The following is a 25,308-nucleotide window of genomic DNA, read 5'->3' as shown; positions in this document are numbered from 1 at the left end:
TATTTCTTTTATGCAAGTATTTTCATTGGGCCATAAGCCAATTGATAAAGCGAGAAATTATTCTAAACCAGCATACTTTAATGTACTAAGATGGCACTAGTTATGCTTTGTGATTATGGCGTCTTTCGAAAACGTCTCAAAAATGAGCCATGTAACGAGATATTCTGCTTTTTCCCAATCACTGCAGTTTGAGTTTTCAGTATTAATTCTAAATTGCACTCTTCATGAGTGTGTTTCTAGCATCATTTTAAATATCTGATCATTTATAAATCAACTGATGGACGAGTTACGCGAAAGACAGCAATGTAATCACTGGATGATTCCAGTAATTTTTTTTCTCGCGATAACTTAAATTTATTGCGGCATACATAAAACAATGGCAAAAATCATCTGAAATAGTGGCAAGGGTAAAAAGTTGCGTTAATTGGAGAACACTTCATAATTGTCATAATTTTTTTTTTTTCAAATCTCACTAACCTTAGTATCTCAAGAGCAGTTCCGAGATAATTCTTTAATCAACATTATATATTCCAATATAATAACCCCAAGCTCCGATAGGGCAAGGGAAAAAAAGACCAAGAGTAGAGAACAAAATGGATTTATTTCCAAGTTATGAACAAAAATGTTAATTTCCGTTATAATTGTTACGACGATTCAAGCATTGGTCACTTAAGTGGACCAGGTTTCTGATCTTTTTGAAGAAAGTTGCTACCAATGATATGACACGCACCTTCAAGTTCTTTTAAGGCTCTTCATTAATCTAAAAGTTTTTTTTTTTTTTTTTTTTTTTTTTTAAATTTTAATTTCTTTCAAGAGCAGAATACGGAGCACGAATGTCTAAACATTCATCCTCCAAGATGGCAAAGCAACTCAGAATTCCAGTATCTTCCGTTTCTTTCAAATGATCAGGTCATTGAACAAGACCTTCTGTTGGGATTATTTTACACCCTTATCCTCATTCATGGAGAATGCGGTTTAAAACGGAGTGAATTCCATCTCTTCTCTGAATTGAAGAGCTTGTTAAGGTCTCGAAATAATTCAAGTTCCATGAAAAGCTTCAAAGGAGCGTTAAGATTCGTCGATGATCCGCGGCAATGTTTTCCGCAGAAGGAATATGCAAATGACTCAACCGATATGACTAATGTCTAATAACTCACAGTCATTAATAATTCCGAAGGCAAATGTCACAATTCACTAATAATCACAGTCTAATAAGTCACAATACAATTCAGTGATTATATTGAAAAGTAACCCTATGATTTGCATACATTCATAACCATATGATTGTGCATCAATTTTTTTTTCTGGCAAAGAATTAAATTTGTTCTCTATTTTCATCTTTTATAAATGCATATATGATTTATCAAAGTATGGGAAGGGGGAGGGGACAAAATATAGGTTTTCAAGGGGGGGGGGCTTGTAAATGTTTTTTCTTTGCAAAGACAATTTATTCATATTAACTGATGCTTAATAGTTTTAATTTTCAACTATACCACCTACTTCTTAATTACATTTTCATATGATTTTATTTGGTAATCAACCTTTTAGAAAGGACTGTACATTCTTCACTACCTAAATTTTTTTAAAGATCACTTTGATATTTTTTGGACAATGGAATTTCCTTGTAGCAAAAACATTTACTAATTCTTCACATCTTTTTGCCTTTTCCTTGAAATAAATCATAACATCACTGTTTAGCAAAGTACGAACCTGTAAATATCTTGAAACGAACAATACGTGACTTAATTCATTTCCAAAATCGCAGGCAATTTCATCATCACAAAAACAACAAACATACAATGCAGTTATTAACATTTCTATTTGATATATCTAGCATTGCTTGGGATAAATTCTTTTTATTAATGAAAATTTAGCTTGTTAATTAACTGTCACAAATCCTTCATTAAGTTCAAACCATTCATCCCCAAGCGGAGACACCTCGAAAAGTTAGGAGCCTAACTCCTACCATCGATGACGAGATGTATTTCCTTAGGGAAGGGTTGTACCGTGGCCGATGATGGTCCTTAGGACTTAACTACAGTTCCCGCCAGAGTTGTTGTTGCGGCGAACCGGTCATTTAGTGTTTATTATTAGTGTGCATTCGAGCGGGTCGGAGAGTCAGTGATATGATTTATGCTTTAGTAATTGACAGCAAAATTTATGATATTTATAACAAAACAAAAATTAATAGCAAAGATTAAAATTATCAAATATTACGTCAAACATTTAAAAAAAAGCATATTTAATACTAGTCACTGTATCAGCTACTCTGCCTCCATTTATTTGTTCCATGTATGTACAAGAAAAAGCAAAATATGCATAATCTTACGTAACCATTTTTGAATTCTTATATTCATCCCTATAAGATAGAGCTCTGAACTCTAAATTGAGTAATTTAAAAAAAAATGATTAAAGTAAAGGCGAATTTGTGCAGAAATTAAACTTATATTGCTGAAAGACCAATGTTTCTAGAAAAATCTAATACTATTATTCCCATGTTTTTTTTATATATATAAAAGAGAACAACTTTTTTAGTAAGTTATCAAAGTTATTAAAATAATGATACAAAACTTAGTTAAACAGTAACTCAGATATGTATTTACAGCATATTATATGATGGCAGTATTTTAAAGAATTTCTATCTTTACTGAACTTAAGAAGCAGTTTTAAATACTTTTACTTTATAGTTAAATCACATTTTTAATTCAAAATTTTTTTTAGTTAAAAAAGCATTTTAAGTGTATTATATATTTCACTTTACAATGCTTTGATTTTTTAAAAATTAGGCTTACTAAATAAATCTTGAATGCTGCCATGTTATTTTCTTGTGCAGTAGTGCACATGCTCAAAGGAAACACAGTTGTTAATTAATAAAAAAAGAAATTTTATTATGTATCCCTAAACCTTCCTTATGTTTCATAGATTTTGTAAACAAAATTTAGAAGGGGGAAAAAACATTGAATAGTTTAAATTTCCACAGGAACAATAACTAAAAAATGTCATTTCAGCTTTATTTATACATATGAATCTAAATAAAAATCCTTAGATTTATGATAAATCAGATGAAATCAACAGTTTCATATTTTTAACAATTTCAAAGTGACAAAAAAGAAACAATAAAAAAAACTGTTTCTTAAATAAAATGAATGCTTCGAGTGGAAATAATTTGCTACTTGTTTTTCATAAAAATAAATAAATAAATGAATAAAGCACATGTTAGAAAAAAAACAATACACAGGTAAAGGGTTCATAAATCAATTTATTAACAATTAAAACAGGTTTCAAAGAAGAATTTCAAAATTATTGTATCAAACTTGATTAGAATTTTGAAACAACCATGATTATTGAATTTCTGCAGATTCATCCTAATACCTAAATTGTCGAAAATTAGTTTGTTAAAATCATGCATACCATACAAAAATGCGTAAGAAATCCCTGTAGTTAATTTTACCACTTAGATGGGAATCAAAATATTCCAGAACATGAAATTCGTCCTCTTTGTTAAATTGGATGCCAGATTTTGCTAATATGTTCTTCAGTACATTGAAATCCACAAAACCGGTGACTTTAGGATCAGCACGTCTTAGATGGAAACGAATGGCTCGGAAATTGCGCACAATGGCTGGTTCTATCGTGTCAATGATTCGCCGCAAATGAGGTGCGCTTGCATACAATATTTCCTAACAGATAAGTTGAAAAATTAAATATGATTATTAATAATGAAATTTTTTTTAATAAATTGCAAGACCTTATTACTTATGACAAAGTTTCAGATAAAAATTAAAGTTTCTAAATCCAATTCTAAAGGAGATCTGCCGCATTTGTTGGTCTGTGGCATACGACATTTTTTTTTTTTTTTTTTTTGTATTGAGTGTCCACTATTTGGTCTGGTATGGAAATTTTTCATATAAATATTGAGTATGTCATCTGATTATCATTCATCCCCAAATAATCCTCTGTAATTTCAAAAAACAGTTAAATTAGCAAAAGTGATTTCTCCAAAATTTTCTCATATACTCTGTAATAAAGGTGTTATTTAGGAGAATGCCTTGCATGACATTGGCGTACAATAATTACGGAATATGAATCGTTGGCATGAATTTAGCATTTTTACTGAATCTATCATGATCCTTGGCGAGTCTTTTGGCGATTCATCCCTAGCATGCAGTTAATAGTATCCAAAAATCGAATTTCTGTTTTAGACACATTTTTACCAACTGACTGAAACAAAAACTGGATGCAAAGCTAATTGAGAAAATAAAAAACAAAAATTTGATATAGATTTTATTCCATTTTTATTTATCGTGTTTATATGTTTCTGAAAATACAGACTGACAGACTGTAAACACCTTGTTGGGCTTTTAAATTTTATGTCCATCCACTGGTATGGTTAAAAAAAAAAAAAAATTCATACAAGTGTTTTGCTAGCCATTTATTACCGTTCAGAATAATAATAGTCATCCAAAATTATCCCTCCTGTAGCTTTAGTATAGGATTATCTGATGACACAGTTTCAGAATGGTAATTAAGGCCTCAAAACATAATTCTGCCAAATTCACAAATCTGATACATATTGAACGTTGGAACTGAACATCCATTAGTTGGTGAAGTATGAAAATTTCTTATACAAATGCTGCAATTATCATCCGATTACTATTCAAAATGATAACATTCATCCAAAATAGCGCTCCTGTAGCTTCCAGATAAAACATTACAAAAACAGGGGGGAGAAATATATGAATGGCACAAAATTTAAACTAAAAGACTGTAATTTAATGATGGAAGAAAAAACTAGTCGTGTTCATTTGTTCTTTTGGCTTTTCTAATTGTATTGTTTAAAATTTTTCAGTTCCGCTAATTTTAAAATAACAATCTATACTACTATTATAAATGTGAAAGTTTGGATGAATGGATGGATGTTTGTTAGTCAATCACGCTAGAATGGAAGTGGATGAAATTTAGCACCGGGAGAGATTATAGTCTGGAATAGGACATAGACTACAAATTATTCCGATTAATTGAGTGGTTAATTTTTATTAATTATAACTAACTTTTCCACCAAAACTCTGGCGCCAAATCCCGCCAAAAATGAGTAAGGCTTCAGTTTTTTTCCCCACGCTAATTAAGTTAGGCTTAACATATTTTCGACCGATTATTTCAAAGGATTCTGTTTATTTTCTTAGTGTTTGATGCATTTAAAATTAAACATTGTTAATCAACCGATCTTTCGGATTCATTCTGAAGTACTTTTAAATTAAAATAAAGAGATTAAAAGAAATTAAAAATTTCTAATCTGCATTGCGTTACCCCAACTGGCGTAGAAAATTCACGCATTTGTGTTACCCCGACTGGCGTTGAAAATTCACGCATTTGCGTTACCCCGACTGGCGTTGAAAATTCACGCATTTGCGTTACCCCAACTGGCGTTGAAAATTCACGCATGCGCAGTGAGTTCTGATTGCTGACAAACTGTGTTTTCATTTTAATTAATAGTCGTGTGCTGAAAGCTTATAAGCCAGTTAACAGCTACGCTACACGGGCAATTGCTTTTGTATTGTGGATGAGCGAGGATAGAATCGCAGCCTGCAGGACATCCGCGGCAATCAGGCGATGATGGGCGGCGTTGTTGGTTTGCTCGCAGGCAATTTTAGACAGACACTGCCGAGTGCTGATCAGACCGTCAGTTCTCATACATACACATCAAAATTTCCACGCGAACGAAGTCGCGGGCAAAAGCTAGTGTTTATATATATTGTTTAAAAAATTTATATAGAATTTAATGTTCCTTATCTTTAAATTTAACTCCAATAATATAAATATCGAGAAATGTTCTACTGGTTTAAATTATAGAAAATTTAATTTTACATAAAGAATAAATATAGTGACTTTTGTTTTGGCTATTCCATTTTCTATTATGAGGAGAGCATTAAATTAGCATAATTAATGCATTAAAAAGACCAATTTATAAGAACTTTTTGAAATATAGATGCTTTTCAAAACCCGCAGAGGAAAAAGAATCAAATGGTAAAATTTACCCAAATTTATAAAAGTATTTTAAGCTGTAATGTAAAGCTAGCTTTTGGTAAGATTCAGGCAACAAATCATGCATACTTAAATATAGTTCTTGATTATGAAATCCAAAAAATAATAATTGGCCCTAAATAAATTAATTATATCATCATTTCTAACAATTTTATTTATTTATGGTAGTCTTTCTCCTGGAAAAATCGCAAAAAACATTTAAAAGCAGGATTCCCACTGAAACATATGTAAAAGAGTAGGGAAAAAACATGCATGTTCCTCAACTGTTTTGCTTTTTCATAGAATTTAGTTGTCACAATAGTTTGTTAGCATATCCTATTAAGATATTAAAAGGTTAATTATCACCCATCTCTCATATGTTTACCTTTCCCACTTTTCTTAGTTGTCTCCATTAACAACAACAGGCATCTTTTCTGTATGTTTTCAGGTTTATAAATATAAAAGTTTTAACCTACTTTAGCAGTTTTCCTATTTTCCTCATCAGACCTCCGCTCACTGTACTTCTGATGCATTCCACAAGGAGGACTAGAGCTCCCACTTGTATTACCTCCAACATTGCTACCTCTATCAGGGGATGTAGGAGCAGGGGTAGGTTTTGATTTGGATGAATCACTATGTTCAGCAGAACTTTTTGGTACAGTCTTTGTCTTTGCTTGTGCCCCTGAAGGTGCGTACTGTTCTAAAAATTGATCATACACAAGCTGGTTGTATTTGTTGACAGGAAATTTCTTCCATAATTCATTAAACTGCAATAGAAAAGTTTTTATAAGTTTGATTTGAACAAAATAAATGTGAAATATAAAGGAATAAAAATAATTTTTTATCTGTTTGAAAAGGTAAGGAGATATAAAAAGAATTCAAAACATTATTAAGACTCATAATAACTCATATTGTGTGCATGAAAGAATGATTTGAAACGAGGGGGAAAAAAACCCTTGATAACCCAAAAGTTTTCCTGAAAATAAATAAAAAAAATTCTTTACCCTGTTTGAAAAATTAATAGTATGACAGAAATAGCACCAGATTAGGAGCTACAACTAATAAGAGTTAATGTACTATATGCATTTGAATATGTTTAAATTTCAATTAAAAATAAGTTTGCTGTAATGAATTTATACAATAAATAATTAAAAATCTAGAATGTAGAAATTTTTTCTTAATTTCAAATATATATTTGATATCCCAATAAAACTATTTTTTAAATAAATATTTATAAAATATAATTTCAAAGAGTTAGAGCATTGCATTGATCAGATAATAAATTATTAAACTTTATATAACATAAAAGCAAACAATACTAATTTAAGACAGTCTTTTTTTCAACTATTATTTTTTTTTATTCATTTACATCAATCGAATTTTAAAAATGTGCAATTTTTAAAGGAAATTATTTATAAAAAAATACTTTATATAATATTGTGATACAAATACTTTTATGAATTGACATATGTGAAACCTTAATTCATCTTTTCAGTAGTAAACAGCTCAGAATTCAACAAATAGGATAGCCTTCATGCCAATTAAAAACATTTGTACTGAATATTGTGATGCACTTTTAAAATTAAAACAAAAATTTGTACATAAATCCCAAATTAAAAAAAAAATTAATAACAAACACAAATAAAAAAGAAATATTGGCTTGCAAAAAAAAAAAGTTATCTATATGTTTATATTATTTTTTCATTTACTGCAGAAATTCAAAAAGTTAAAAGTATTAACAAAAAAAAAAAAAAAAAAAAAATGCACAAAAACATATGCATATATAGCAAACTTAGTCATTTTATTTTGTGATATTTGATAGCACAAATTGAAATCCTTATCAAAATACAATTTATTTGAGAATTACACTGCTAAAGCCATAATTTCTTTTTGTAAAGTTTATATTCAAAGCTTTATTCCTTAGTAAGTTTTATTAATGCTTGTTTAAATCAGATTTTGCAATACAAATAATAAAACAGAAGTTAATAAATAGTCTTTATTTGAGATATTTTCGTACAGCAAGAAATAAAATTGATTTATTTATCAAAAAATTTAGTTGCTTATTTGAATTTAAAATGTATGCATTCCTAAATTTACAATAAAAATAGGGAGGGGGGGGGGATTCTTCTCTGCAGAAAATACATTTTGATCAGAAAATGTTTTAACATTGTCCTTTGAACTTTTCCTTCAAGAAACCTCTAAAAACCGTTTTACTTTAAGCAGTCTGTACCTGTTTATCACTAAAACGAAAAGAAAACTTGTTTAAGATATTTCTTGCATCATCTTTGCAGGCAACGCCAACATTACAAACATCAAGAGCTTTGAAATCTTTAAGCATGGCTGTTTTTCTGGATTGCACACATTCCCGCAATATTTCTTCTACTTCATCCACTGGAAGCTCAGGAGGACATCTGGATTTAAAAGTGGCAAGTTTATCGATTGTAGAAACCCATTTTTTAGTATCCTGCAAAAATATATTGAATAATATTAGTTAAATTGTTAAAAAAAAAATAATTTAAGATGCACAAAAAAAGAATTTATATTTACAAATGGTTGTAGACAAACAAATATGATCTATTCTTTAGGTCAAATAATTTTTACAATCTACATAAAGATTACATTATCTACATACTGATTTCATGATGTATAAATATTTTTTTTTCATAATAATATGTATGTTCTGAATAAAATATAGGAAAAATAACCAATAACAAACCTTTAATAAAAATAAAAATTAAATATCATTTGATTTATCAGCCATAATCATTTTTTAAAATCCCTAAAATAAAGCAAAAAAAGAAATTATTTTCATGTTGTAGATATTTTTAAATACTCTTAAATTATATCTAGAAGCTCATTTTTTAAAAATAAGTTTTCAGCACTCAGTTCTTTATTGTTGTTTAAAGTAAACAATTTTTCATGCATAGTTTTCAAAAGGAACTTAAAAAACGCTTAATAAATTGATTGTGCAACTGTGATTATTGAATTTTTACAATCTCACAGCAGTTCATAGTTATACATACTATTTTATAAAAACATGTACACTGTTGGAACAATCTAGATAGTACTTAGTAAACTTATAACTTAAATTTTTGTATTAAACATTACTATTTAGAAAAGAAAAGGCAAATTTTTCGGATAAGTGAATAGGGAAAGTTTACACATTTGAGAGAAAAAAATTATTGCTTCTAGATATTAATTCAAAAGATTTATTTTTTGTGCATAATAATAAACAGTATTTGAAATGAAATTCTAAACTTTCACATTAATTTATTGCTCCAAAAATTTAAAAATAACCTCAAATTCAAAGATGAATCAATAATAGGGACAAAATCTATTCTAACATATGCTTTTATATTTTCAACAATGCCAGATACAAATGTCAAACAGAAGTATGGCTGTTAGGGCAAATAAAGCAATGTAACTTTAATTGATGCACAGCTTGCACAACTACTCCATTTGATTACTTGGACTGTTATATTTATGACAAAATTAAAAAAAAATGCATTATGTACATATATTTAATGTTTATTCCCACAAGTCTACTGTATATACTGAAATAATATAAAATTTAAGAAATCCTTAACTTTATAGTTATAAATAAATGCAATACTTAAAAAAAGTTTCAGCTTATTATAAAAATACTGCATTAGGCTTTAGACTACTAATGGATATTTAATTTCTTTAAAAAATAAATTTCTTTTCAAAAAATTAGTTTGCTATATTTATTTAGTAATCTAAAAATAAGAATTAAAATAGCAGAAAGTAATCAAATTCATAAAAAATATAATTCAATAAACTAAATTTTATCAATAAGAAGTTAAAATGTAATTTGTACTAAAAAAGTTATTTACCTCTCCAGGCGATTTCTTGTAAGCATCTAAAATTTCCTTATAATTTAAGCTATCTCCATGCAAACGAAATTCAGATATGATTTCTTGAAATTGATCATCAGTCAAAGGCATACAAAGACCATTTAAGATATTATGAAGTTTTTCTGGTAAGATAAAGCCACTTTGATGAAGGTCACATACTAAAATAGCCTGCACAAGAAGAGGTACAAATATTATTCATATAGAAACACATACAAAATATTAATGCATAATTAAAGTTTCCTTTAAGAATCATCAAAATGAAATTTATTGGATCAAAAGTCATCCAAACTTGGAATTACCATAATAAAAATTATAAGATTTTATACCCTACATAAAACAAACATTATAACCAGGAATGGAATAGTACAACACAGATCAACAATTTAGCATTATGAATACTCTGGATTCAATAAAAATTGACAATACTCTTTATATTAATTCAATTTTCGCAAAGTTGAAAATTTTTCTATGCAGATTTCATTTGCCGAAAGTCAACAACACCTTCAGTTTTAAAAGACCATGCTTTATTCATGAAAAATTATTATCAACACATGGAGTGAAATTTAACTCAATTTAACCTTTCAGGGTTTGGAATTTTAAGAATTTGTCATAGTAGAAAGATGCCTGTTATATATTTATTTCAAACATTTCAACTGAAAGGCTTCAAATCAATGCAGAAAGTGTAAAACTGTGCATTCATCAGATAATAAAGAATGATATACAATATACTGAAATTATAATGCCACGACAATTGTTTGTATGACTTGTTCTCATATTTGCATTATTAATAACCTTGATTTATCCATTGCAACAGCTTTTTGAATAAATTATGATTTCATAAGATATATATATAAGATTCTATCATCTTTTTTTTTAAAACTTCCAAATTTAGTAATTTTTGGTCTAGCGGTTTTAAGTTTATAGAATTTTCATAGAGAAATTCTAATTACGAATATCTGATAATTAAAAGTTTATATAAATATCTCTGCTAAACTTTCGATTAAAAAATTAATGAGGGAAAATTTCAAATACAGTTCTTTTTAAAAGTTCTTCATATTTATTTTCAAAATAACAAAAACTACAATTAAATAGAAAATATTTGTAGACTAGAGAAAGCAGTCTTCTCAAAACTTTCTCGCAATAAATGTCTTACCCCCCCCCCTTCCTACGGAAAGTTGTAGACCTTAGGTAAGACAGTGAATACCTTGCATGGCATTAACAAAACAATATTTACAAAATATAGATCTTTAGCATGAATTTAGCATTTTAACTATATCTATCATACAAATATGTACTTTAGAAATCTTTTGCCTATCTGACTAGTACCATAATTTGACACAAAATTACAGTTGTAGTAACAAAGTCGCTTACCCAATTTCAGTGATTAAGTTATTTAAATGTATGCAAAAGTACAGGCACACAGAAGGTCCAACATTTGACAGATTTGGTTCAAAATTTGGTAAGTTCCATATTTTATATACTAAATCTGTACACCATTTTTTTTTATATCAGCTCTTTACATTTTGTAATCATGGAGTTAACTTACAATACAGGTTACAGAAAACTTTTTCAAGAAATTTCATTTAAAATTTGATAGAATCTACAAATTTGGTCGAAAATCTTTAGATCAGATTTCAGACTTCTAAATTACTGCATTTTTAGGATAATTTGCTTACAAACAGATAAATACACATTATAATGCTCAAATAATAATGTTTTTCAAACAAGAGAAGGTTTGAAATGTGGGGATTCGTAAAAACCTCAAATTGAAATTTTTTGACGATTACAATATTTTCTCTATACTTTGTACATGAGAAAACAAAAAAAGAGATATCAATTAAAATTTTCTACTATACAAATATTTATACAAATTCATTTCTTCAAACTGAAAATATTTTTAATCTTCAGGCAATTTTTGCAATCTCATGCAATTTTTTCTAGCTAATTTTTGAAACCTATATATTTGATTTGTCATTTAATACTTCAGTAAATAATAAATACATATTGATTGTTAAGAGAATTAATGATTTTCTAAAAATACTTTACAAATAATCTACATTAATAAAAATATGAAATTTGTATCGAAATATTAAAATTTTGAAATGCAAATACCTTTTCCACATCCAAAATATTCTTATTCAAATTGTGTTTTAATTTAGACTTTAACCTGTTTCCATGTAGATCTTTATATTTACTTTCATCTTTGGGACCACTATTTCTCGAAGACAAGCTATCTCCTCCCTGAAAAAAAATATAACTCAATATAATCAATGGAATTTTACATAATAAACCATATAGTAAATAATTCGCTATCTTGAATGCATTAAAAAAATTCTCCCAGTTAAAAATATACATATTCTAACTTACATGAACAAAATATTTTGTTAATTGAAATTCATTAAATATTTAAACCAAAAATTCTGTTAGAAAAAAAATATCATTGTACTCATATAAAATTTGCATTTTTTATTTGTAGCTGTAAATAAAATCTGAAATTGTGCCATCTGTGTAAATCCACAAGTGCTAATTTTACGATATTGATGATGAAATATAAAGACAAACACTCGGAGCTCGTCTACTAATATCCCATTTAGTTTTATTGGAAACTATATTTCAGGTATCATTTTCAAAAGGGTTTTACAAAAGTTTGAGTTAAAGCATCTCAAATGTGATTTCCCATGGCTTTAAAATGCTAATTTTGTACAATGTAATAGAAAATTTTAGTATAATTCAGAAATTAAAATTGGGAAATTGGAACAAAAATATATTGTTTGCAAATCCAAACAATAAATCTTGAACACATTTTGTTCACAAATAAAAGAATAATTGTCTAAAAAATTTTTGAAAGTCCTTTGTGTAGTAAGCATCCTACAGAATGTTTAAAATTAAGAAAGAAGTATTTAGTTGCATGATGAATTTTTCTACCACACATAAAATGTTAAAATCATCACAACTGGAAACAAAAACTGTTTGTCTCTGACATGGAATGTTTTAAGAAAATTATTTCATCCAAAGTTTCTTTCCTTCCAGTAAGAATTATAAAAAGAAAAAGTGACAAAAAAAAAAAAAAAAAAGTGAATTGGCAGATGTTTTTAATTTTGATAATTCAGACATTTTTTTCCCCTTCTTAATGTAAATTTCTTGAAATATAAAGAAAATAAACAAGCAAACCAGAAACCTTTCTTTGCAACAAGAAAGGTGAAATAATTTTTGAATTGCAAATTCATTTTTCATGATCATAGAAAGTTTTACAAACCGAGTAAGTAAAATAATTATAAGGAATATCATAAATAAATAGGGACAATAAAGTTATATGAATTAAATCTGAGAAACCATTCACTTTTAATACAATTGAGAAAGACTTCGTTCTAAAAGGGCTACCAAGTCAGCAATGATGAGCTTCATAACACATGAAATTTTCCTTACAAACTTAACAATCAGCAAGCTTGTAAAGAAAATAAATTCAGTAACATCAAGTGAATGAGATATAATCACTATAAATCTACATAACATGGAAGTCGAGGGGAAAAAAACGTTTTTTAAAATTAAAGAAATGATTGGAGCTAATTACCCAAACATGGCTTTTTCATAAATACAAATAACAGCAATCACATTTTTATATATAATTTTCACAAAAATGAATAAAAAAGATTTTTTTTTTAAAATCTATATTACTATCAAAGACAGTATATATTTTATGGGTGCATTCATCATGTGACTTTTGTATATTTGCATTACAGTATAAATTTCATCAAAAGAAGTTTTTTGAGTTGCAGTACTATTTTGAAATAGCTCTGAGCAACTCATTGCTAAGAGCTGTTTTAGCTAAGACCAACTAGGCACAATTCATTAAACAGCAACAGCAGTTAATTTAAAATTGCATGAAATATTCCATTTGTATTTAAAAAAATATTATTAATATATTATATTACAAAATTTATTTATCAAACACTTTGCTTAAATCTGTTTATTATAAAATATATTTTTATTTAGAATCCTTATTATCAAATCTATCATTTATGAACACTCACTACTACAAGACAAATTTCAACAAATGAATGACAATATGCAAATTCCCATTTATATTTCATAACCATAAATGGCAAGATCTATCCATTTCATATCAAAATCAGTAATGGTACGTTATCACATCAAGGGAAAAAGAAAAGGCACTACAAAATTCACTTATTGTGCTATAGGATTAAGATAAGCAAATCTATACAGTTTGTGATAGAATATTTATAATTCTTTCAAATTTCTTGGAGGCAAGCAAGAAATATTTAACAATGGCATAATATAAAACATCCAGATTTCAATTATTGAACAATAAGAAATTAATGAAGATTACATGCTTATCATGTAACATCATGTGGATGAACCAAATCATATAAGCAGTTTATCAAATATTATCAATTGACCACAATAAATTGTAATGTATGCATATAAATTTCAGAAAAGAATTACCTCTAAATGCTACTTTGCCACAATCTAAGATTAGATGCTTTTTACAATAATAAGCATATTATAATTGAATTAAAATGTACTGTATTAACACTTCAAAGATTGTAACTAAATTAATATAAATTTTAATTATTTTATTTTATTCTATTGATATTTTTAAAGCTCTTTTCATTTTTTAAAACAATTATGGAAGTGGAAGTTCCTTGTATCAATTAAATATTATGATAATTTCAAAGCCCAAAGAAAAGGCTGGTCATTGTTTACAACAAATAAATAAAAACAAATCTTCGAGATGGGGAATTAAAAATGAAAATAAGGAAAATTAACCTTAACAGAAGCAGTTTTCTTTAAAAAAAAAAAAAAAACAACGTGCTTTTATTAATGCATTTAAAATAAATATCTGTAATATTATTATCTTTTACTTTTTAATCTTTAATTTATTATAGAATCTTAAAATAATTCTTTCTCAAATTTTCCAGGAGAAAATCAAAATCCAATAAAATTATTTATTATTATTTAAGCTCGGAAAATATTTAAAAAGTACATTGTCAATGAGAAATAACAAATGAACAAAATTTCAAAAAATTAGCACAGCATGAAATATATGAAAATTAGTTACAAATTTTTCTTCTTACAAATATAAAACATATGAAATTAAAAAATATATATATTAAGTAACACTTACCATAAAAACTCCTTCACAAGGCCCATCAAACAGTTGTAAAAAATCCATGCAGTTGATGACATTAGTATTACCTGGATCTAATATGGTAACAAGTTCCTTAAATTCATCATCTGTCAGTCGAAAATCCAAACTACTTTCTATGGCCTTTCTTAATTCTTGTCTAGTAATTTGCCATTCTTTATCCTGTATAAAAGTGGAAGAAAATTATACTTTTAAAAATTTAATAAGAAATAGTTAAAAAATTCAATTAAAACCTTCTGCATTATTAAAAGTGTATTCAACTGACCACTTAACATAGAAATTCCAATTTCACACTTTAGCTTATGAATGAAAATAGTTTATGAAAGTGCAACTTAAAGAAATATTTGTGTTTTACAGATTACAAATCATAAAAATAGAGTAGGACTAATTCCATATATATATATAATCTTTCCTAAAAATCTGTTGCTTGAAAGCCCCCCCCCCCCCAATCTATTTAATTTTCCTTCTCTATTCGTGATTTAAAAGATAATGGTAAGAAGGTAAGAAAAATAAATGATCTTAAAAAAAAAAAAAAAAAGATTTAAAAGCATTTTATAGTATAATACTCATAATTCAAAAACATATCTTGCTTAACTCAAATGTTAAATTATGAAATAGTTAGATATGTTTCTTCAATTTGTAGTTAATATTACAAAATATGTAATGTTAATTACAAGAAAAAAAATTCCCAAATTTATTAATTTTTATTATGTTAGACTACATAAATGAAAGGAAGAAAATATTCTTAATTGACTGTATACAAAGATAATAATTCAATTCACTAAATATGAAATGATCATTGAATATTTTTTTTCTTCTCTTAAATGAATTTACCAACGATTTTAAGTAGTTTAAATATCACACATAAAATTAGAAATAAAAATGAAGTTCTTTTTGATTTTAAGAATAAGATTATTATAAATAATTCTAGAAAGCAAATTAACCCTAAAATCAACTTATAACTTGCAAACACCAAAATAAGTCGATTCTTTCCTCTTTTGGGTAATAATTTCTTTTTTAAAAATATTCCATTAGATTCTTTTAATATTGTATTATAAAAAAGCTTAATAAATAATCAGTGAAAGAATGTAATTTAACCATCAGTGGTAAGGGAGAAATTGTAAATTTTTACAAAAATAGCATTAGAGTAATGAATTTAATAGTAGTTAAAAACATTTTTTTAGTCACATCCAGCCATTAGTGGACATACATATTACATACATATAGACATATATATTCATTAAGAGAGGTGTACTGTAATGTAATGTAAAATAATGATATAGTAATGTCAGTTCTTTAATTCTAGATTTCTATAAGGGTAATTCATTATTTATTTAACATATAAAAAATTTTTGAGAAAAATACATTTTCTAATTATTTATATGTTCATTAATACAACAGCCTATTTAATTCAACTTAAACAATACTCAATAATTTCTGAAAATCCAATCAACCAAGTATAAGTTGAAAATGCAGAGTAAAAATAGCAAACTTGAAAAATTAACCATTTCCTTTCAATGTAAGGATTTCGAACAATGAAGCAATATAATATAAAGAAAGTAGTACAGGCTGTTTAATACTGTTTCAGATAATTTCACAACTGTTTGCAGAATATTTTTATATTTTTACAGAATATTTTTAGTTTTCATTTGTGAAAAGGAACTGAAGTGATTCAATTTGAAAACAGGATTTCATTTTTCTTCTTCATTATTTAGCTTGCTAGTTGGATAAAACCAGCTGATAAAGCTCGATTTTAAAAGTAAATGATTATCTCAACATCATTTATCAGAAAAATACTTATCAGTATTATAACTACTATCTTAATATATTGCCATTTAAATTTTTATACTCACAATTAAAGGAAAAAATTATCATCAGCTAATCAGAACACTAGAATACTTGAAAAATACTTTTGTATAAAATATTATAATAAACAAAATTTTTTTATTATAATATTTTATACAAATATTATAGTCTGGTTCAATATAATTCAAATTAGAATCTATATTGAACCAGACTAGTTTTAAAAAATCTTCCAACAGTTAATTTTCTCCAAGTTTTGATATTTGTTAGATTAGCACTGCACATTTTGTTTACAAACACTGAAGTATGAGAAAAGTTATCTTTGTTTGAGAAATTGACTTAAGCTTCATTAAATTATGAAGATCACCTTTAAGACCAATAAAAGTACTGTCAAAAAACTTATTAAAATAAAAAAGAAAATTTTAAAAATGGTGGAGATTAGTTCAAAATGTTAAAATAAAATTTTTGTTAATTTCTAATTAATTGAAAATTGAATTAATTTTTTTAAATTTTGAAAAGTTGACAATATTTTTTCTTGTGTCTTGAATAATAAGTATGACAGATTGGTTGATTTTAGCCTAATTATTTAGAAAGGGATGTAGAACGTGCATACATAGACACAATGATTTTTATTTATATTAAGATTACTTACAATATTAAGATAAAACTGTATTTTATTTTGGAAGCAATTACAAACAAATCGCCATACCTGAGTGGTTTTAGTAAAAACTGAGCGTAGGCGTGCATCGGGATTTAGGACATGATTTTTAATGCGCTGGATCACAGGATAACAATCCAACTTTTCCGATTCTCTATAATTTAATTTTAAAAAATTCATATTGACAGTAGATAACAAGTATTTTTTGTGGTATTTAATTAACTACTACAAATAGTATGATAAAATAAAAGGTGATGAATCAATATTAAGAATTTCTTAAAGTACCTCTGATGTGATTTCTGGGCACCAGCACCAGAACTCTGCTTGCAAAATTTTTCAAGGAAATCATGATAGTTTATTTTATAATCAGGGTCTGAGCAATTTAATTCAAGTCTAAAAGATAAAAATTATTGCATCAATAACAGGCTATATATACATTCACACACTACAAGAATACGAGACTGTTTATTAATTAAATAAAAGGAAAATGAAAAAATTGTAGTATTTAATTTTACCTTTTGTTTCAAAAAAATTTGGATAATACAATAATTTAAAATGAAAAAAAAAAATGACAAGTCAGTTTACAGTGAAATATCCTCAAATGTAATATATATTTTTGATTAATTAAATATAAAATATAATAGCTTGATATTATATCTAATTATTTAGATTTATGAATAGTAATGATTACTTTGTAAATAAGCAGAAATATTCTTAATAAATTTCAAAGAAAAATTAATCTTATATATATTTAATAAAGTCTCAGAAAGTTCCAATATCCACAATTCTATTTTAATCAACCTTTTAAAACTTAATTTTTTAAAAATGAAATAAAAAATTAGCTTTAATCCAGTAGCTTTTATTAATGAATGTTCGTGAGCTAATTAAATGAGCGCTCAGCTAGTTGAAGCATGTGAAAATCAAAGGAATGCATAACCCCAAGCCACAATATAGTGAATATTTCTAGATATTGCTTTCACTGCTATCAAATACAAAAATAAAAAAGTATTTACAGCTGTGAACCTTTTCCCAACATTAATCAACATATTTGTAAATGTGATAGTTTTCCATATGACAAGTTTAAATTAAATTTATTTTAAGCTCCTTTGTGTTTTGATTATCACAAACTAAGCTCTTTATTGTCAGTAACAATTTATCAGAGCAAATTCCTTTAGAATTAGCAAAACTGAATCAACAATACATTTCATCAAAGTGGGATTTACCTTTTCACTTCAATTTTATTATCTGGGTTGTCTTTTTGTGTTCCAAAAATAGTTATCATAAATGGATTACAGAAGCAAAAGTAACACAAATAATAGCATTGCGAAAACAAGGCTGATTATATATATTACAAAAATAAAGTAGGAAAAAAAGAAAAGAAATGCAGCTGTGAGTTCATTTTTTTTTAACTGAAAAACCGCCATTTTTAAATCTAATGTAAGCCATTTAAAAATGGAATATAGTAAGAATAATGTAAATTATCTAGCATAAAATTTAAAAATAACACTCAAAGACTTCCAATGATTGTAAAAGGGAAACTATTAGAAGTAAAGGTTTGAAGCCAATAAAAAAAAAAAAAAAAAAAAAAAAAGGAAGGCTTTAAGGGGGAAAAACAAGTAAAAAATCAGAGTGAGGGAGTTATTCTGATCAAAAATTTTTTTTATATTTTAATTATAGTAATACTCTTGAAGATAATTTTATCTGCCATATGCACAATAGGACTTTGCAAGAAATGTTTTACAAATATATTATGAGTACAATTTTGATAATGATTACTAATGACAATGATGACCATTATATTACATTGCAGAAACTGACAAATTAATTTTTTTAAAAAGTCAGCTTGGTGCAGTTTAAATATATTCTTGCATGCAACATTTTGAATCTAGAATACTTTTATCTAAACAAATATGAAGATGGTGACAAGCAATTTGATATCATGTCATAGAGAATTATTGCTCATTTAATGCTTGATTCAAAATTTTGGAGAACCACCATATCAGATCTTATCTGATGCTCCTTCTTGACCAGATATTTCTTTAGAACATTGCTACAACCTTTAGAATACAAACAGACTCCCAGCAGCAAAAGAACCTACATTACAATTTCATAGCTCAATAGACACACTTATCCATTTTAGTCAATCATAATCATTTTAATCTAACGTTCGTGTTCATGATTTGACCGACAGTGAACAGGGTATTCTTGATTTCCAGGTGAAATATATCAAAATACCACAGTTTGAAATTGCTATTATTAGCATTAAGAGATTATGTTGCATGCATTGCATTAACTACCAGGGAAGTATTATTCTCAAGAATGGCATTTTCAACTGTATTCTGAATTCCAGGACATCTATATTAACTTTAGTGCTTCAACATATACTCCAGTTTTAAGAATTATAGGTTTTTATGATTCCATTTATATTTTATTTCTCTTTTAAAATTCTACTCATTTATGTTTGACATAATTTTTCATTGTGTACAATCAGTTAGCCTTGATTTAAGTCACAAAGTCTTATTTCATTTTTCTCTATCAATGATAGATATTCTAATAAAATGTCTAGTTTTTTTTAAAAAAAGCTTTTTGATAAAGAGAAAATTCAATTTCTATGAATACTTTTTAATGACCCTTTTTAATATTAAAAAAATCACAAAAATAACATACATGAATTGTAGACGATTGAAAATGTAATGCTACATTGCAGTTTGTATATGTCACTCCAAACACATTCCTTGACTTCTGTTAACATTGTTAATGTAAATTTATTAACCAAGAGCACATTCTTTTAATAATATGCATTTTTTTTATTTCCCGTGTTTTCTTTGTATGTTACAGTAGATTCAAGTTATTTTTAAATATACATTGTTGTGTACTTTTGAGGAGTCTGGGTGCATTATGCTACTCTTTTTACAAGTTTTCAACTTAATACAGAAACACATTGCATATTAGTTGTAATTTCTAACCTATTTAAATGTTTTTGAAAAAATTCATTTTTCATTAACAAGCGAATTCTGAAAAAATAAAGTAAAAAATATAAATGTTTGGACTTTTAAAAGTAGTTATTTAACAAAACTAGTGAGAGGATTAAAACTGTTTACTTCAATTACTAAGTATTAAATTATTATTACTTCTTTAGTACCTCGCAATGCACACAGAAAAGTAACTGACCTTTTTAGCACTCTATTAAATAAACTTGTAGACATAGGCAAAGCAAAGAAATTTATAGCTCCTCGAAAGTCAGAAAGAGATATTTGGCCATTGTTCTCATAATCAAATAATTTAAAAATATTCTTCAATGTCTTGGCTCTTCTTTGTAGCTACATTAAGAAATTTACAATGAAGACATATATTTACTTTCAGAAATAGCTTAAAAAAAGAACTCTACCTAAACAACTAAACTTATTAAACTGATGAGAAGTGGTTTTTTAAAATAAAAAATATTTTAATATATTTACATTTGAATATTTAATATATTTAGAATGAATCAATATCTGTTTATTTATACCAAGATATTTTTATTTTGATCTTAATAATCTCAGAATTTTTTTTTACAGATTTATCTTTAAATATTAATTAATAATGACTAATCTATAATTTTCAATATTTTATGAAATAAACCTGATTATCATCAACCTGATTATTAAAATTTGGAATTATTTGTCAATTTTCCAGGTGAAATTGTCAAAGGCCAAAAGGAAAAACGATTCTTTCTAAAAAATGTGCATAGTGATCATTATTTTTTTATTAAAGGGAGCTGTAAAAGATAAAATGCACATAAGGTGCACAATTGGATTAAATTGCAACACTTTTATTTTTAAGTAAACAAAACCTGACCATACTAACTAAATAGTAATTGTCTTTATATTGAAGTGATGTTTAGGGTTGGCAAGTCAAAAGCAAGAATTTGCAATTCTTAACAGCTCAGATATTATGAATAACACATTTTAATATAAGTAGAGTTATTTTAAAAATAAAATATTCTAAAATAGGATAAAATTTTGTTTTTCTACATTTGTATATATAATACTAAAAAAAGATTTAAGTAATCAATTTGGCAAAACAATACCCGTTTCATTAGGACATTCTCAATTTCTTCTATTGGTAAGCCTTGAATAGCAGGATCATCTCTATTTTCTATAGCAGCTCTTCGACTTCTTTGCTCCAAGCTAAAGAAAAAATATTAGCAAATTCATAAAGCAAACACACTGATGTACATCTTTTTAAAAATAAAGTCAATTAAAATAAAAAATAATAATAATTTTCAATAAACTGTGAAATACAAATCAGACTATCAGTGAATAGCAGATATTATACTTAAATTGATTCAATTACCATATAAACATTAATCTCATTTCTAGAAAATATTTTCAGAATGACATTTGCAGCTTCTTCAAGCTCCTTCATTAAAAATCATTTTGGGAAAGCAGATTTTGAAAAATTATTTTTTAAAATATCATCTTAAGAAATCAAATCCATTGAAGAGTAAAGATATGTCTAAGAATGAAGGGATGAAACATTTGCAGTTTTAAACTATGAGCTACAATGAGGACAGATAAATAGAAAATATATAACTGAAGCTTATTTCAATTGAAATAGTCTTTAAACTAATGCCTTGATTACATAAGTACAAAATTTTTAGTTCTTGATTTTTAAGTACAAAATTCTTAGCCAACAATGATGCGAAAAATATAAAAAGCAAATAAGACATTTCATACATACACACACACATAAATATTATATATAAAGTAATATTCTATAACAACAATATTTTATATGCATGCAAAATAGAGCAAATACTGGAGATGATTAGCATCTAACAATTAAATCCTTTTTTTAATGTTCTGTGAATTATATCCCAATTCACCATAAAGAATGCAAATAAAAAAGAAAAAGATTCACAATTTTGAATTTAAACAAAATGTGCAATATAGATTTAGAACTTCTTAGAAAATACTAAAAATATTATGCAAAACTTTGAAAATGTGATAAAATATAATGAAGAAAGGATTAAAATACTGATTTATGATTTTTCTTATGAGAAATACAAACTATTATAGAAAAGATTAATTACACTACTATTTCTGTTTGCTCTAATGAAATGTATTGTTCACAGCTTCCAAACTCCAATAACCAGATAAATTTAAGTTGACAGAAAGACCAAAAGTAACAAAGTATGATTATATATATATATATATAAAACATATATTTCTGAAGAAGAGTCGTGGCCGAATAGAGAAGAGATTCTTTGATCTTTTAATCTTCACACATCCGTTCACAAGCGATACAAGAACAGAAGAGAGTGAAAAAGCATGAAATATTTATCCCCGTGGTTTATATACCATGAGATTCTGATAGGGATTTCTTTACATGTGTCGATTTAGGTAAGGGAATTGTAGGGATCTTCTAAAAGAATTTATTTAAACTGACAGATTTTTATCCTTTCACTCGGAGTGTGGGGATTAGTCGATTTCAGCAATTTTAGAACTTATGTAGCATTAATTAAATAAAAAAAGGCGGAATTGGATCAGAAAATAAGAGAACATTTTAGAATTAAATTAATATGAGTTAAACTAAAATTTAAATTAAGAAATTAATTAGAATTTAAACTAGATTTAGAGGTGTCATTACAATTCCCCCCCCCCTCCCATCATGACGTAGAAGCACATTGGGGCCCTTTGAAGCAGAACCATACCTTACAGCACATACCATGCCTGGTGTCCAAGTAAGAGATTGAAATTTAAATGTATATTAAAAGTGATATCAAAGTTTCACTTACCCTTACATTAATATAAAAATCCATTTGATATATATATATATATATAATGGTAGTAATAATTCTATTCTGCACATTAATATTTATCCAAAAAATTACCTTTGTGAACTTTTAAAATAATTTTGTTTAACTTTTAATTAGAAAAGAACAAAATCAATGAAGGAGAAAAGACCAACATTTTGCTTTTGCTACATTAATGTATTAGACATAATATTAGAAAAATTGACAAACAGCATAAAAATTGAGACTATCAGATATGAAATTAATACATATTAGCAAATTTAGTACTCCTATAATAGCTTTTGATCAAAATGAATTAATAATTTTAATTTAACTGCACTATACATTATTCAAGTAGTTCTTAACTTTTTTCTCTGTAAACTGATTGTATACATTATATTTATATTCAGTACTTCAAATAACAAGAGATAAAAAACTGATGTTTCTTAAAAACTATCAAAGTAATATTTTATTAAAAGATATTATTATAACATTTTCTTTACTGATGTATAATTTTTATTTAGCTGCACAAATGTAACAACAATAAAAGTAACAAATTATGCAAACATATTTTGTAATATAAGTCAGCAAAGTGAAAAATAATTACTCAAAACAAAAATAAATTTACTGAATCTAACAAAGATATGCAAATCTGTATATAAAATCCATTATATAAGCAAACAAATATACCAACAACAAATTAGTTAATTTTGTGTGCGTGCGTGCATGCATGAAATTTATTTCAAATCTAATAAAGCAAAGCAAATTATTTACAATCATAAGTTATTGACTTTGTTAAATTAAATAAAACTGAACAGTCACACAATTCAAAGTAAATCTTAAGGAATTTAAAATAATCAATAATTTTTTTTACCAAATTTCATCAGTTGTATCTTTGGCTTTTTTATCAGACCAACATAAAGCTTGGGCTACAGTCTCTGATGGCATGTACATTTGGTATCGATCAGCATTTATACCCAGTCTTATCAAAAAATCTTTGTACTTGATCACACCAGTTAATTTAGGATCATAATTTTTCCACAAACTGAAAAAGAGAGGATAAAATAAATTTTTATAATGAGTTCGCTGAATCAGAATTTTTAAATATTCACAACAGAATAGTATTATAAAAACATAAAAGATGAATTTTAAATTTTTAGATATTTATTTTTATAAGCAAATGATGCTAGCTCATGTTATTCTATACTAAACATCTCCCCCCCCCCTGTCAATATTTTTTTATATTTTATATAGAAACTTATAGATTGAAATCTAAGAAACAAATCCTTATTTTGCATCAACATAAATCTATTACAACAACTTGAAATTAGAAAGTTATTGATGAAAAACAGAAATAGCACTGAATTTGTTCCATTAATTGCAGAAAATTGTAAGCATAAGCATACAAACAGGAAAAAAAAATCATTAAAAATTATTTAAGAAGACATTAGTAAAATATTTAAAATCTATTATTAATTTGAAAAACTTAGAAACTATAAATTATTACTTCTCAATGCATTATACGCATAAAAAAACACTCAAAACTGTTCAGCATTAAAAAAAATAATTCAATTACTTTTCCTGCTACAATCTTTTATATCTTTGAACTATCAAATCAATAAAATTGCAGTTCTAATTTGAAATATTTGAAAAATTATATATTTGAACATTAACAATGCAGAGAAAATAATAACCTCAGATGATATATTTTTTTAATGAAATGTTATATCTGAAGTTATTCTAAATGTCAAAACTTGAACCATAGGGAGACGAATTATCTTCATTTGGGGCAAGGAGGAAGGATAGTTTTTCACTCTATATTTTTGGTCTGATGCCTTAAAACTCAAAAAGTTAAAAGAAACATTAGAAAGTTATTTATCTGAGACCTCATCACATTATAATTATTACCTTTAAAAAATGTTTTTTTAATAGCGTTATCTCACTATACTGCAAGAATGGGAAAATTCTTTTTAACATCAAATCAGCTTAAATTCATAATTTGTAGGTA

At 26.5% G+C, this 25,308-nt stretch overlaps 1 protein-coding gene across 1 annotated transcript in view; it reads right to left on the bottom strand.

Moving 5' to 3' along the window:
* Window positions 1-3,344: 3,344 nt before the first annotated feature.
* LOC129987613 (EF-hand calcium-binding domain-containing protein 6-like) overlaps window positions 3,345-25,308 on the bottom strand; it is a 39,252-nt gene continuing 17,288 nt past the window's right edge. Inside the window, exons 8-18 of the mRNA XM_056095575.1 lie at window positions 24,175-24,345; window positions 21,594-21,693; window positions 20,696-20,844; window positions 17,810-17,917; window positions 17,576-17,678; window positions 15,043-15,225; window positions 12,009-12,137; window positions 9,876-10,064; window positions 8,252-8,485; window positions 6,498-6,788; window positions 3,345-3,680 (exon numbers count right to left, since the gene is read on the bottom strand). Coding sequence (XP_055951550.1) covers window positions 3,402-3,680; window positions 6,498-6,788; window positions 8,252-8,485; window positions 9,876-10,064; window positions 12,009-12,137; window positions 15,043-15,225; window positions 17,576-17,678; window positions 17,810-17,917; window positions 20,696-20,844; window positions 21,594-21,693; window positions 24,175-24,345 — 1,936 coding nt within the window. The 3' untranslated portion in view covers window positions 3,345-3,401. The remainder of the gene's footprint in view (window positions 3,681-6,497; window positions 6,789-8,251; window positions 8,486-9,875; window positions 10,065-12,008; window positions 12,138-15,042; window positions 15,226-17,575; window positions 17,679-17,809; window positions 17,918-20,695; window positions 20,845-21,593; window positions 21,694-24,174; window positions 24,346-25,308) is intronic.

The sequence above is a fragment of the Argiope bruennichi genome, chromosome 10 (genome assembly GCF_947563725.1).
Source record: "Argiope bruennichi chromosome 10, qqArgBrue1.1, whole genome shotgun sequence".
In the NCBI taxonomy this organism is placed as follows: domain Eukaryota; kingdom Metazoa; phylum Arthropoda; class Arachnida; order Araneae; family Araneidae; genus Argiope; species Argiope bruennichi.
Note: the sequence above shows the minus strand (reverse complement) of the source record. Positions and strands in the feature narration are given on the sequence as shown.